The 13877-nt window shown below is 48.0% G+C and overlaps 1 protein-coding gene across 1 annotated transcript in view; it reads right to left on the bottom strand.

Annotated features, from left to right (window-relative positions):
- Positions 1 to 6167: 6167 nt before the first annotated feature.
- Positions 6168 to 13877, bottom strand: part of FRAS1 (Fraser extracellular matrix complex subunit 1) — a gene marked incomplete at its 5' end in the record, with an annotated part of 403879 nt that continues 396169 nt past the window's right edge. The window contains 3 exons of the mRNA XM_080796111.1: positions 6168 to 9948; positions 11473 to 11619; positions 12750 to 12955. Coding sequence (XP_080652237.1) covers positions 9355 to 9948; positions 11473 to 11619; positions 12750 to 12955 — 947 coding nt within the window. The 3' untranslated portion in view covers positions 6168 to 9354. The remainder of the gene's footprint in view (positions 9949 to 11472; positions 11620 to 12749; positions 12956 to 13877) is intronic.

Here is a 13877-nt window from a genome sequence, read left to right as displayed (position 1 = left end):
TGGTTGGCGTGCAACAGTGGGAGAGGGGCGGATGGTTTGGGTCTTCTGATGTCTGTGGTTCAGAATTCTGTACCAAATTCTGATGGATCTGGACGGTAGGCAAAAGAATAGCCCAAAATTATCCTTGGCAACTTTCAACACGTTATGTTACATGGCAGGGGGGAACCATGGTTGCAGATGGAATTAAGGTTGCTAATCATCTGACCTTAATATAAGGAGATTATCCCGGAATATCTAGGCGGCTTGAATGTAGTCACAAGGGTCCTTACTGGGGAAGAGGGGAACAGAGGCTGAGCAGAGAGATGGCTGAGTGAGAAAGGCTCAGCTGGTCACTGCTGGCTCTGAAGATAGAAGGGAGTGATGATCCCAGGAATGCAGGGGGCCCCTAGGAGTTGGGTAAGACAAGGAGTTGGATTCTAACTCGAAGACTCTAGATGGGACGCAGCCTGCCAATGCTGTGATTTTAGCCTAGTGAGACCCATGTTGGACTTCTGATCTCTAGAAGAATTAAGATAATAAACTTGGGTCATTTTAAGCCACTAGTGTTTGTGGTCATCTGTTACAACAGCAGTGGGAAGCAGATTCAGCACTCCTTTGGGCATGACCTCCACTGGGTGCCCTTTGGTACTACCCTCCAAGCAGTGCAGTTAGATCTTCTTATCAGAGCCAAACAGTAATTGAATAAATCTGATCATTGTTAAGAAAATTTAAGAGAGAAAAGGAATAGTTGAACTTCCTCAGTTAATAAAACTTTCTTAAGATGGTTACATGGTTAAAAATTTTTTTTTTTACTTCTAAAAAGACATCCATCAAAGTCTTGATCTTAACCCCACCCCTCCTCACCCCCCCCACCTCATCCCTGACGCTCACTGCTGCCCCCTTCAGGTAAGCCCTTCCTTTCTTTAGTTTCTTGTATATTCTTTCATTGTTTTCTTTAAGTAAAATCAAGCCAAATGAACACATGCTTTTATTTCTTCCCTTTCTCACACAAAAGCAGTATATTTTTTTAGTTTTGTACCTTACTTTCCTCAATTAATTTATTTCTTTTTGATCAACACAGACGTGTGGATTTATTTTAATTAAAATTCATTGGTAAATATTTATCGACAAACTACCTATAAGGCATAACACTATGGAAGATTAAAAGGAAACAATGTGACATAGTTCAGATATCAATGAATTTATAATCTGATTGAGGTCAAGACCAACTCCTGGGAAGCTAAAGTCAGTAATTCAAGATGCCTTATAATTTGTTATTTGTAATGCTAAAACCTGGGGAAAAAACTTGTGGCTTTAGAAGAACAGGGACACTAAGAGTTTGGGGCAGTCAGGGAAGCAGGCAATGCAACCTGAATAATTTTAACACGATCATTTGAAAGAATTCTTCCTTTCTTCTTCATTTTTAGTGTGCCCCGTATCTCTCAATCACAGCGCAAGTTTGCCTTACAACCATTGCTATTGTCTTGAGCAAAGTTTTAGTGACAGTATTAGCTTGAAGGAAAGGATTAGAACGAATCCACTGTCATTTAGATGCCTGTAAACTTTTGGTTTATCTACAACAACATAAACTCATTTTTTCTAGTCTTTCAGCAAGATAATACATGCTACCTTTAAAGGCGACAGGGGCTGCTGGGGCTCAGGAAGGTCTTGAACAGTGCTTCTTTGGGCTGGGACATGGGGACCCATTAGAATGTCAAATTCCGGGGCGCCTGGGTGGCTCAGTGAGTCAAAGCCTCTGGCTCAGGTCATGATCCCAGTGTGCTGGGAGCCCCCGGCTCTCTGCTCAGCAGGGAGCCTGCTTCCTCCTCTCTCTTCCTGCCTCTCTGCCTACTTGTAATCTCTGTCTGTCAAATAAATAAATAAAATCTTAAAAAAAAAAAAAAAGAATGTCAAATTCCCTCAGACCTACCCCAGACCTACTGTTTTAATCAGCCCTCCAGGCGATTCGGATGCAGCCCAGAGCTTGAGGACCACTGGTTTAAGAGATCATCTTTCCTTAAATGGAAGAGGAGCTGAATTTGGAAGAAACAGAGAAAGAGCCTTGCTTAAGGAGCCAGACACAGGGAGCCCGCCAGATTCACAAATCCGAAGGGATGATGAGCTTCCTTCCGAGAGATGTGGCGGTGCTCTGCCTTTCCTTCTGCCTGTAACTCTGACTCCCACTCAGAGGTTGCCACGACACACTAGTAGGTATCAACTCACCCTGGAAAATTCTGGGACCAGCATAGTGGCGGGAGGTGGTTATTTATCGAGAAGGTATTATTTATGCCAGACGTTGCGCAATGCCTTTGTGGACATGGTCTTATTTCCCGCTTACTAACCAGTTTCGATTCGGTGTGATTAGCCGTATTTTGCAAACACAGAGACAGGCTCAGAGGGCTTGGGGAGTGTGCACAGGTTGTGTTCCGCACAACCAGGAAGTAGCAGGGCTGGGTTTACACCCAGAAGGAAATGAGCAGTAGGTGGTGGTATTGTAGGATTTATTTGTGCTGTTTCAGGGTCAGGGTTTAACCTCGTTGGTTTCAGGATGGTAACTTTAAAACAAAACACGCTCTAACGATTTTTTGAATTGTTCTCCTTGCAACAACTGCCCAGTTACCATCTTTCAGACTAGAATCACCCTATGGGGGTCACCTGGGTGGCTCAGTGGGTTAAAGCCTCTGCCTTCGGCTCAGGTCATGATCCCAGTGACCTGGGATGGAGCCCCGCATCCGGCTCTCTGCTCGGCAGGGAGCCTGCTTCCTCCTCTCTCTCTGCCTGCCTCTCTGCCTAGTTGTGATTTCTGTCAAATAAATAAAATATTAAAAAAAAAAAAAGAATCACCCTATGGCATGATTATAAAGCTAATATTTTTTCCCTCAAAGGATGAATTTTCTCAGAAGGAAGGGTTGAATGATAATAATGATAAATACTAAGATCTCAGAAACTAGGTTTGTAGTCATTCAGAAAAAGAACCCAGAAAAGATTATTTGATGATATTTTCACCGTTCTGAGTACACGGAACTACCTTACAGTTTTAGAAGCAGCTAATTTTTCCTGTATCACCTTGTCCCTCTCTAAATAGAACCATTTGGGAGTCAAGCGTAAGATTTTAGATCAACGTTATTGAGGTATATTTAAAATCGAGGCTGGCCTGGGAGGTGAAAACTTATAAAAGCAGATTTAATTGACCGAGTGGTTGTGGGTATTAAATGTTTGCTCTTACAGTGGTGTGCTGTGGCTGGCTTGACATGCAAAAACGAATTGCTACATTTTTAGGAATTTTGCAAGCAAACACGGCCGTTATTAAACATTATATTAAACAAACGAAATCGTGGGGCACCCGGGGTATCTCAGTTGTTAAGTCTCTGCCTTTGGCCCAGATCAGGATCCCAGGGTCCTGGGATCACTTCCTCCGCTGGGCTCCCTGCTCAGTGGAGAGCCGGCTTCTCCCTCTGCCCCTGCCCCCTGCTCATGCTCCCATCTCTTGCACCGGCTCTCTCTCTCTCTCAAATAAATAAAATCTTTTAAAAAAATGAAAAGGGACTATTTACAGTGTGTAGGCATGTTAAGTTAAAGGAATCCACACTGATGGTGAAGGTTCTACGACCAGGAACGGATGCAATCATTACTAACTTCATGCCTGTAGGCAAGGGAGGGTTGCCGTCATCCACTTTTGGGAACTGGACTGTGGAAGAGGGGCTGTGGGTCTGGAGGGCACCAACCAGAGCCACACATGGGGCAAGGTAGTGGGGAGTAGGGGGAAGGATAGACACAGCTTAATTTCTCTCCCATCAGTGTCTCCATTTGGCCAACCTCAACCAGAAGCCAAGGGGCAAGGGAGCCTTGGAGAATCATGTCTGGAAAGTCGGTTCCCTAGAGCACAAACAGGGCAGAGGACTGGGGTGGAGAGAGAAGGAGCAGCAAAGGCACTTTGGGGAGTCACTGGTACTGAGCATTGGTTCACTCTGGACACATTCCTCAGTGAGGGATATTTACGGGAGACATCTTGAAACTGGTTTTTAGCAATTTATGAACGTTCTCCCAGAGTGGGGTTCTAGTAAGCTTTCATAACTAACTGGTCTTGGAACTTGGTGGCCTTAAACCAAAGTGAGCCAGAGCTAAAACCATTAGCTTTTATGTTTGTTTGTTTTAGAAAGAGTTGTAGGCTGGGTCTATCTTACTGTATAGATCAAGCGACCACATTTTTCACGACAAGCATTAAATCCAAGTTGTAGGGGCTTTGGGCCATTTTTAAACACCAGTTTGTGCCTGGGAACGTCTTGTGGCCAAGACTTGAAATCCTGGTTTTCATCTGGAACTTTCAAAGAAAACTATCCGGGACAATGACCTACGACTCTCTCCGAGGGCTGTCCTGAGGACCCCATGAGGCAGGATAATTAAGGGAGTCATTGCTCTCCATTGTTGGAAGTGCCCGATGTTTTACTGGGGAGCAGCCTGGGCTACCAGCTACACTCAGGACACCATTCTCAAGGGCTCTAGTTAGAATTCTCTCAGGCTCATTTGGGGCCAGAATCTCTATTATGCAATCGTGGCATTTTAATATTAGGCTGAGACACATAAAACAACTAATTCTGGACTACTTTTGACCAACATCATCAACAATTCTATGGTGCTGAACCTCGTGAGATATTCTCAGTATCATCTCCCTCTCCTGTTCCCACAATGTTTCTTCCAAACCTTGGTCGGTGAGGAGTTGCCAAATCTCAGTGAGAACTCATTTTCTACCCCTCACCCCCAAGTTTTCTAAATTTGATGCCTGTGAATTTTCAGGTCTCAGGAAGCATTTTCACAGCCAATCCTAAACCTTAATGATTCGGAGTTTGGTTCCTGATACGGCTTCTCTAGGGGCTGGAGAGGAATGTGCTCTGGGACTGAGAGCCCGGCTGTTAGGCAAGGGACAATCACAGGAAACCGGCAGGAAGTGAAGTTTACACCAAGTCCCAGTAGTATCTACGGAAATCCCAGGCAGGGTTGTGGCCTCCTTTCCTCAGATTTTATGAAAACGTGCTTTCTCAAGTCTTGCTGAGTTTACAAATTGCACTACTGGGTATTTACCCCAAAGACACAGATGTGGTGAAAAGAAGGGCCATCTGTACCCCAATGTTCATAGCAGCAATGGCCACGGTCGCCAAACTGTGGAAAGAACCAAGATGCCCTTCAACGGACGAATGGATAAGGAAGATGGGGTCCATATACACTGTGGAGTATGATGCCTCCATCAGAAAGGATGAATCCCCAACTTTTGTAGCAACATGGACAGGACTGGAAGAGATTATGCTGAGTGAAATAAGTCAAGCAGAGAGAGTCAAGTATCATATGGTTTCACTTATTTGTGGAGCATAAGGAATAACAACGGAGGACATAGGGAGGTGGAGAGGAGAAGGGAGTTGAGGGAAATTGGAAGGGGAGGGGAACCATGAGAGTATGGACTCTGAAAAACAACCTGAGGGTTTTGAAGGGGCGGGGGGTGGGAGGTTGGGGGAACCAGGTGGTGGGTATTGGGGAGGGCACAGATTGCATGGAGCACTGGGTGTGGTGAAAAAACAATGAATACTGTTATGCTGAAAAGAAATTAATAAAAAAAGGGGGGGCCAACAGAGCTCCGCTGGTCACTGTCGTTGGCAGTATTTTTTTTTTTAATATAAGGCAGCTCCCCAGGGGGGACAGGCACACATGCCTCGGCTCGCAGAATGCCGAGACTTTGGGGGCTCAGTTGCTTTCTCACTGTGCCATTGTCCCTTCACACGCCAATCAACTTACCTGAGCCTCGGTCATCTCTGCAGGGTGCCTGAGGGATGCGCCACAAATTTTTGTGAGCGCATGAAGGACCAGCCATTTTCACAAGGATCCTCAGAGGGTCTGATGGGAATAAACTCAGCATAAATAATCATCCTATTGTACGGTGCACGGAGATTTGAATTATTTCTCTTCCTGCTGGGGTTTCTCCTGACTGCAGAAGATGAGCCACGATGACCTGGGACTGTAGTTTCCTCTTCATCTGACTCATAGCTCGGTCCATATGTGTCTCAGATTCAACCCCTTCCGGCAGGTTTTTTCCAAAGAACTTCGCCTCAAATTTCTGAATGATTTTGCCACCTCAAAGGCGATGTCTTATGTGAATGGGATGAATGATCTAAAAAGAACATGGCAAAAAAAATGCAGCCAGACTGTCCTTTATTAATACAAATTTATATAGTGGCATATGCTACTGGAGAAACCAGAAATTCGTAACACACAAATCGGTATTAGAAATACAAAGATCATTTGAGTCAAGAAACCAGGTTGACAGCACCACAAATGTTTCACTCAGTCTGAGCACGTGTGTCGTATCCAAGAACAACGAACACCTACAGGACACAGAGACTGAATGTCCTAAGACTGTGCACGCACGTCCCGACACGACTTCCACACCCCGCCGCGGAGTCTGCAGGCGGCCTCAGGAGGCCTGGGGACCACCAGAGGACAGCGAGGCAGAAACAAGGCGCAGACTCTTCTCCCTCTCAACCCTCGCAGCCCCTGTGGGAGAGCACATCGCAACCCCTGAGGGCTCCTTGTTCCTCCTCCCAGAATGGCACGGTACAGAAAATCAGTAAAAACACACACCAGGCATCAGTGAGCAAGTTAGAGAAACTGAAGTGAGGGCTTTGACTGAAATAGAATCCCATGTCGGTGACCAAATTATCAGATTCCTCCTGTGAAACAGAAAACAAAACGAGAAACTGTACCAAAGCAGTAAACCTCAGCGTCGCAGTCTCAACACTCCCTACTTGGTAAGTGCGCATCCCTGAAGAGGTCCTAGCGTCTGGACGAGTACACGGAGTGGGGGGGCGAGCACGAGGGGAGGCGCGGCGGGGACAGTCCCAGGCTTTCCTTTCACACAGACAGCTCTCCGGCTCACGGTCCGCCCAGGAGATGGTCCTGGTCGCTCACGACCAGGTACTGGAGGCTGCCGAGAGCACCCGGAGGTCTCCGTCTCCATCTCTCCCCGAGGTGGCTTCACTCTGCGCGTGTCTGCACTGTTCCGTGCACGTGTCCTCCCCAGCGGGGGGAGAGGGATGAGCAAGGATATTGGAGCAGAGGCGACGGCGCAGGAAGTGCTCAGTGTGGGAAGCGTTCTGGCAAGTGGGGACACTAAAAAATAACAGGCCAACGCGAAAGTTGCTCCGCAAATGATAGGCTTTCTGTCCTTGCAGGATGAGCGCTAACCTTCTAGGTTCTTCTGCAGAAGATCCCACACCGGGCTGATGAGCTCTCCGGCCGTGAGACACCAAGTCTGGATACTCCCGAGGCCGGTCCACAAGTTCTGCCCCACACTGCCCAAGCTGGCGTCCAGGAGCACGTGACCCGTCGGGGCTCACCCCTGTTCTAGCCTCTCCCGAAGACCTCACTCACCTCAGAATGCTGAGTCAGACTGTCCCGCTCTGGAGGCTGATTCACAGTTTCAATGTCTGCTGATACGTCCTGAGGGTTTTTCTCTTCTATCGTCCCAAGACCCTGCTGGAGTCATGCCCATGTCACGTGGTGCTTCTTTGTTCCAACGAGGTTAATTCATAAGCGAAGCAGAAGAGACAGTTTTGGGTTTTTGTTTTGTTTTTGCTCTCTGCCCGTGCGATCTGGCCACCACCTGCTCTCACCTCCCTTCCTGAATGGATTCCCCCCCCACTCGCCCATGACACCGTTCACTTGCTCACCCGACGGATACTTCTGGAGTGCGAGGCACTGCCCAGGAACCAGAGGCACGGCTCACAAGGCCCTTTTCTCAGGGGTTTGGCATCAGGTAGAGATGCTGAAAACTATTCGCGGCTCGTTCTTTCTGGGTTTCTAGAACCGGTGTTTGTGGTGTGGGATGTTCTCAAAGAGCTGGGGTCCTGCTAATACAAGCCAGACGCGGCGTGCTGCCCTGTGGTCTGCTCAGCGGATACGGTGCGCCGTGCGCCTGGGGGAGAGTGTGACTTTTACGCCCCGGGAAATAAAGTGTGCCTTCATTTCAAAACAACACGACGCACATGCTTGTGCTTTTGCGAGTCGGCTGAAACCAAGATGAGACACACGAAGGCAAGCTGTGTGCCACTACGCACAAAATCCTGAAGCTTATCGCACACTAAATCGTTTTAAAGCCATGTGTTTATGGCCTTGTCGCGTGCTAATGTGATCAAACCGTAAGTGCCTGAGCTACCAGAAAAGACCCCTCCAAAGAGAAGTCCCCGGGACCTGGCGCCCTCATCGGCTGCGAGCGCTGGGACGTGGTCCGTTGAGTCCCAGCTGGTGTCTCTTAACTCAGACTTCACTCTGAGCTGGGATTTCTCCTAATTTGCTTTATTTGAATGAATCACTTGCTGTTCCGAAACCCTCGCGAACTACAAAACTCGCAGCTAGCCAAGGACGCAGGTTCGCCAGCTACTGGACGGGGCAGAGCCTGGGGTGGCGGGACACTGAGGTGGGTTTCGGAGGCATCCACGGCCACACGGAATGGACAGGCCGGGCGCACGGATCTTGTTTTGCAGCTTTCTCTGTCAGGGAGGGTGTCCTGACGCGTCCTTGGCGCAGTGTAAGCCAGCGGGGCACGAGGACGTCTCCCTGGGCAGAGGGGGCCGTGCATCACTCATATGTTCGAGGCACCGGTCAGGCCCCTCCTCTCTCCAGGTTTCCGTCTGGCCTTCTGTAAGGGGGGTCCGCTGTACCAGAAGTCTGGGGGACGGGGAGCTGTGCGATTTCTCCTGAAAGTTGCGGCACAGGGCTCTCATCCAGGGCCCTTTGAAGCCCCCAGGCAGAAAGGCTCTGGAAATGCATGGGACAGTTAGAGGCCACAGTGTGCAAAGCTGTCAGGAGGATACAATTAGCGAATGTATAGGTGGTGCTGGTTTGCAGGCTTCTGAATGAAATCAGAGTGTCAGCAATCCAAACACTGCAGCTCGGGGCCCAGGGGAAGCCCCAGGACAAGCAAGCTGGAGGCGGGCCAGGAAGCAGATGGCTGCCCCTCCCCTGCCCCAGACCTGCTGCCGCCCCCAACCCAGTCCCAGTCCCCCCAGCTCCAGCAGCCAGCGGAAAGGTCTGCCCCCGCCAGTACTGAGATCGCGCCAAGCCCAGCCTTGCAGAAGGCGCCGTCCGCGGTGGCCCACGCCCTTCACGAGGTCTCCCCGAGGAACTCTGCTCCCGAACTCTGGGGTCTCGGTTGTTCTTTGTCCCATGAGGTAGCTCAGTTGTGAGTTGATGTGTGTGATGGGTGCCTTCCGCCACTCAAAGCTATAGTTTTCCCTTTTTCAACTGCGAGATTATAAAAATACCAGTATTTGACCCCCGTTTTTATAAAAATGATTTAAGAAAAAAATACACACGGGATCCGTCTCCTCACTACACCTCCGTGCCATCCTGCAGGTTGTTGTGAACTCTGACTTCCAGATTCAGTTTTTTCACCTGCACGCCCTTGAACGCATACGCGCCCTCGGCGGCGCTCAGGCTGTGGACGTTCCGCACGGTGCAGTAGTGTCTGCTCAAGTTCTTCTCCGGCCTGTCTGGGCTCCTCTGGGACACGTCCACCTTGGTGTTCAGAGGATACTCCTCTAGAATGTCCTCCGTGGGCCGTTTCTTCCTCTGCTTCTGGCATTTCCTGGTGAGGAAGCAAGCCAGCGAAAGCACCAGGAGGAGGAGCATGATGGCAGCGAGGGCGCTGCCGATGGACGCCCCGGTCGGGGACAGAGAAGCAGCCGCCACCGGCTCCTGCATGTCGAGGTGCAGGGACTTCATGTTGGTGCCGTTCTTGACTTGGTCCCCTTCGTTGTCGTAGATGAGGGAGTCGTCAAGGGTCAGACGGCCGCTGGGGTCCACCAGGTCCCTTCGGTCTCGCCTCAGAGGCGCCATGAGAGAGCGCTGCACCCGGGGCCCTGAGATGGTGTCGGGGCCGATGATGTAGATCACCTGCAGGTGCCACTGGTGCCCTGCTTCTACCTGCAGGAGGGGACACAGAGAGACAAAGCGCCCGGTCACCATTGCCCACGGGCCACTTCTTAAGGAAGGAAATGGAATGACCACAAGCCTTGGTAAATGGTCTCCACGGAAGCACGAGCCGTGGCTGGTGTCTCCTAGCCCAGAATTGAGCCAAATACTGTAAGTTCTATTTTACTTCCAAACTGGGATCATCTTGGGCCAGCTGTCCACATTGTTTTCTGTTGCCCTATCTGTGTAAGGACGAGCCCTAAGAATTTATCTTTCATGGTCCCTTTAGCTAAGTACATTCTTGGGCTTGTCAGTCTTTACTGGTATCAGCCAAGTAATAGGACTAATACGCACGTTTATTCCCTGTGACCTTCAACTGTTTGTTACGCTGACTTACGATTCATCGATGAACTTCAGCTAAACTAGTCGGTCAACAAATATCCACTAAATACCTATTCTGTGCGTAATATGCAGACACGGGACAAAGTTTCCTAAATCTGAACACTTCCCGGGTCATGTCCTGAGCAGTTAAATCACCAAAGATTGTACCGCCATTTCCTGTCCCCCACTGAAACCCTCCACGGTCTGGAACTAACTTCTGAGGAATGGGGATAGTTCTGAACTCCAAGGTCACGGGTTACTACTTGAAGACAGGAAAAAGTGGAATTGATTTTGTAAGTTCATATTTATTACTGGATTTAGAGTATTTTTGCTTATCAAATATTAGTAATTCTTGTCATTCTCAATTGCTGTACTGTGTTTGTGACTTCGTTAAATGTTTTCCACGTGCCTGTGACGATCAGCTGGTGCAGCATAGAGCCAAAAAGGCAGGCACCACAGAAGAGTTTAAGAAAAACCAGAGTTCTCAGGGCGCCTGGGTGGCTCCTTGGGTTAAAGCCTCTGCCTTTGGCTCAGGTCATGATCCCAGGGTCCTGGAATCGAGCCCCGAGTCGGGCTCTCTGCTCAGCGGGGAGCCTGCTTCTCCCTCTCTCTGCCTGCCTCTCTGCCTACTTGTGATCTCTGTCTGTCAAATAAATAAATAAAATCTTTAAAAAAAAAAAGAAAAACCAGAGTTCCCTATGCACCCCGATACACACAATGACAAGTGCCTCTAAGCAAATTAAATAATTTTATTATTGCTGTGGTCGATTGGGATAGATGATGAAAATCTGGGGTGAATGGGGGCACCTGGGTGGTACAGTCAGTTAAGCTCAAGTCTTGGTTTGGGCTCAAGGTCATGATCTCAGGATCGTGAGACAGAGCCCCGTGTCTGGCTCTGCACTCGGCGGGAGTTTGAGATTCTCTCTCTCCCTCTGCCCCTCTCCCTGCTTGTGCTCGCTCTTTCTCTCTCTCTAAAATAAACAAATAAAATCTTGTAAAAAAATTGGGACTGAATGATAAGCTTAACACCAATAAAAAAGACCCACCAGCAAGAATGCTATAAAAAGAGACTAATAGTCCAGAGATAATGTCATTTCCCTTTTTGTAGCTTTTCAAGCCTTGGTGTTACGTGTCTGCTCTTCTCGCCACACTTACCTTATAGAGCGCGTCGACTTTCAGAGTGAATCCATCCACACCTGGCATGCTACTGACCACATGGAAATCAGGCAACTCGGAGGCAAAGTGGGCCTCAAAGGGCACATCGTGGAAGTACTTATCAGTTACTTCGGGCTGACTGCGGTCCTAGAATTTCAGGAAAAAAGAAATGAAAGGTTTAGAGAGATGGAACCACCGACCTGGCAGGTGGCCGTCACCGGGAGGAGAAACGTACTCTCCACTCCCGCCTTGGGCTGGGTCGGGAGAACACGTGCTACAGAAGCCCTTTCCTGAGATCAGCCACCGCCTCTGGGCACCCACCGCTCCCTTCAAGGAAGGGCGCTTGGAGGCACCTGTGAGCTCGAAGCTCCAAGAGTGGGATAGCCGAGACAAATAATTCTCAAGCCATTTGTCTCAGGACCCCTCACACACTTAAAAATCAAGGACCCCAAAAGTCTTTTGTTTATAGGATTTATAACTATCAATATTTACTCTATTAAAATTAACACGGAAAAACTAGCAAATACTTATTTTCTAGTTCATTTTAAAGTGGCAATGAAAAACCCACTGCGTGTTAACATAAGTAACATTTTTAAAAAACAAATACCTATATTCACCCCCACCTCCTCAGAGAGAGCTGACATTGTTTTACACTTTTGCAAATCTCTGGAAAAGAACTAGATTCTCATAACTTCTATATTGACTCAGTTGGGATATGTTAGTTTGGCTGAAGTATACGAAGAACATCTGGCCTCACATGGATGTGTATTTGAAAAGGGGAGAAATGATTTCATACCTTTTTCAGATAATTGTGGATATTCTCTCTGATACCAAATCAAACTCGGTAGGTGGAATTTAAAAAGATTAGTTACAATGTGGAATTTGAAACCAATAAACCTTTCATACTCTCTACACTCACGAGGGGATTAGAGTGGGGGGAAAAAAGCGAGCATCATTATATTATTATGAAAGTAGCTTTGACCTTGTGGACTCCCTGAACTAGAATCAGGGATATTCAGGGTCTATACTCTGAGAAACACTGGCCTTGACTTTCCTTTTCCTGGGACGTTAATAATAATCATAGTAGCTTGTCTCGTTCCCCACTGTAGCCACCACGTTTGGTAATCCGTCCTCGCATTTAGCTGATCAGAGAGAAACAAGAGCACTGTGCATACAGAGGACACTGCCAAGGGTGGGGTTCCGCCTGCTTGGGGCAGAACTCCCAGCTGAGGCAGTCAGCTCAGGGGTCAGCCATGCCCCACTAAGGGTTAGCGTACCAGCAGCAGAAACCTGTGTTTCAGGTGTTTGTTCGGCTGGATGCATCCGTACTGTGGCCCTTCGTTGTAGATCGTCCCCGTGGGGTCAAAGAAAGGCACGTGACCATCCTTCCCAGTACAAAGATAGACCTTCTCCAGCTGGAGTTTGTAAGCCGAATTAAGGTTTTGCTCTGGATTCCAAAGTACTCGGCCATAAAGGATTTGACCTGGAAAGATTGAAAGGCATAATTGGGTCACACTTTAAGATTAAAGAGAAAGAAATGTCAAGGGTAGGAAGGATTTAACACACTCCCTTAGAGTCTTTCTACGAAGCTTTATGGTGCCATGTGCCCTTAAAACACTCATTCATTCATTTCTAGCTTCTTTAATTCCATAGACATTAATTAAGCCTTTAAGGTGTGCCATGGACTCTGCTGTGCAGAAGGGATACAAAGGTGAGTGAGATGCAGCTGAGAGGACAGAAATAAAACATAACCAATTGCTAAAAATAGCATTGCTAACTTTTATCAAACTCATACTATTTGCTAGGTACTGTGCTGAGTTCTTCCCACATAAGAAATTCGCATAGTGCTCACAATTTTACAGATGAGGAAGTTGACGCACTGAGTAGTTAAGTGACTTGTTGTAAGTCAGGAGGCTAGTATGTGGTGGGGGCGGGATTCAAAGTCAAGGGACTTGGGCTCGAAAACCCACCCTTATCCCACCACTGTACTGCTAGGAGCCACAATGAGGAAGGTCCATAGTGTTACATGAGCAGACGGCTGAGCATAGAGATCTGCCCGGGGAGAGGCATGGAAAGGATTAAAGAGGAGATACTGTTTGACCAGTATCCTCAAACATGAGTCGTAGGCACTTGAGCATTTGCGGTAGGAGACAGGGGAGAGCATTCTATGCCAGAGAAAGTCCAGGCACAAAATACCGAGAGCCGGCGGGCCATGAGTTCTCGTGTGGCTACTGTTTCCTTAATACCTGCTGTGGTGCTTTCTTTACTTCTACTTTCTTTCCTTATACTATTTTATTTATTCTTCCCAAGAGCCCAAGGCGGGTTCAATTATTATCCTCATTTTAAAGAACGTGTCCGAGGTTTCCTATCTGGGATATGTGAGGGTGAGAATTTGAGCAGAAATC

This window comes from Martes martes (genome assembly GCF_963455335.1).
Source record: "Martes martes genome assembly, chromosome: 2".
NCBI lineage: Eukaryota > Metazoa > Chordata > Mammalia > Carnivora > Mustelidae > Martes > Martes martes.
This window is presented reverse-complemented; position numbering and strand designations above follow the sequence as displayed.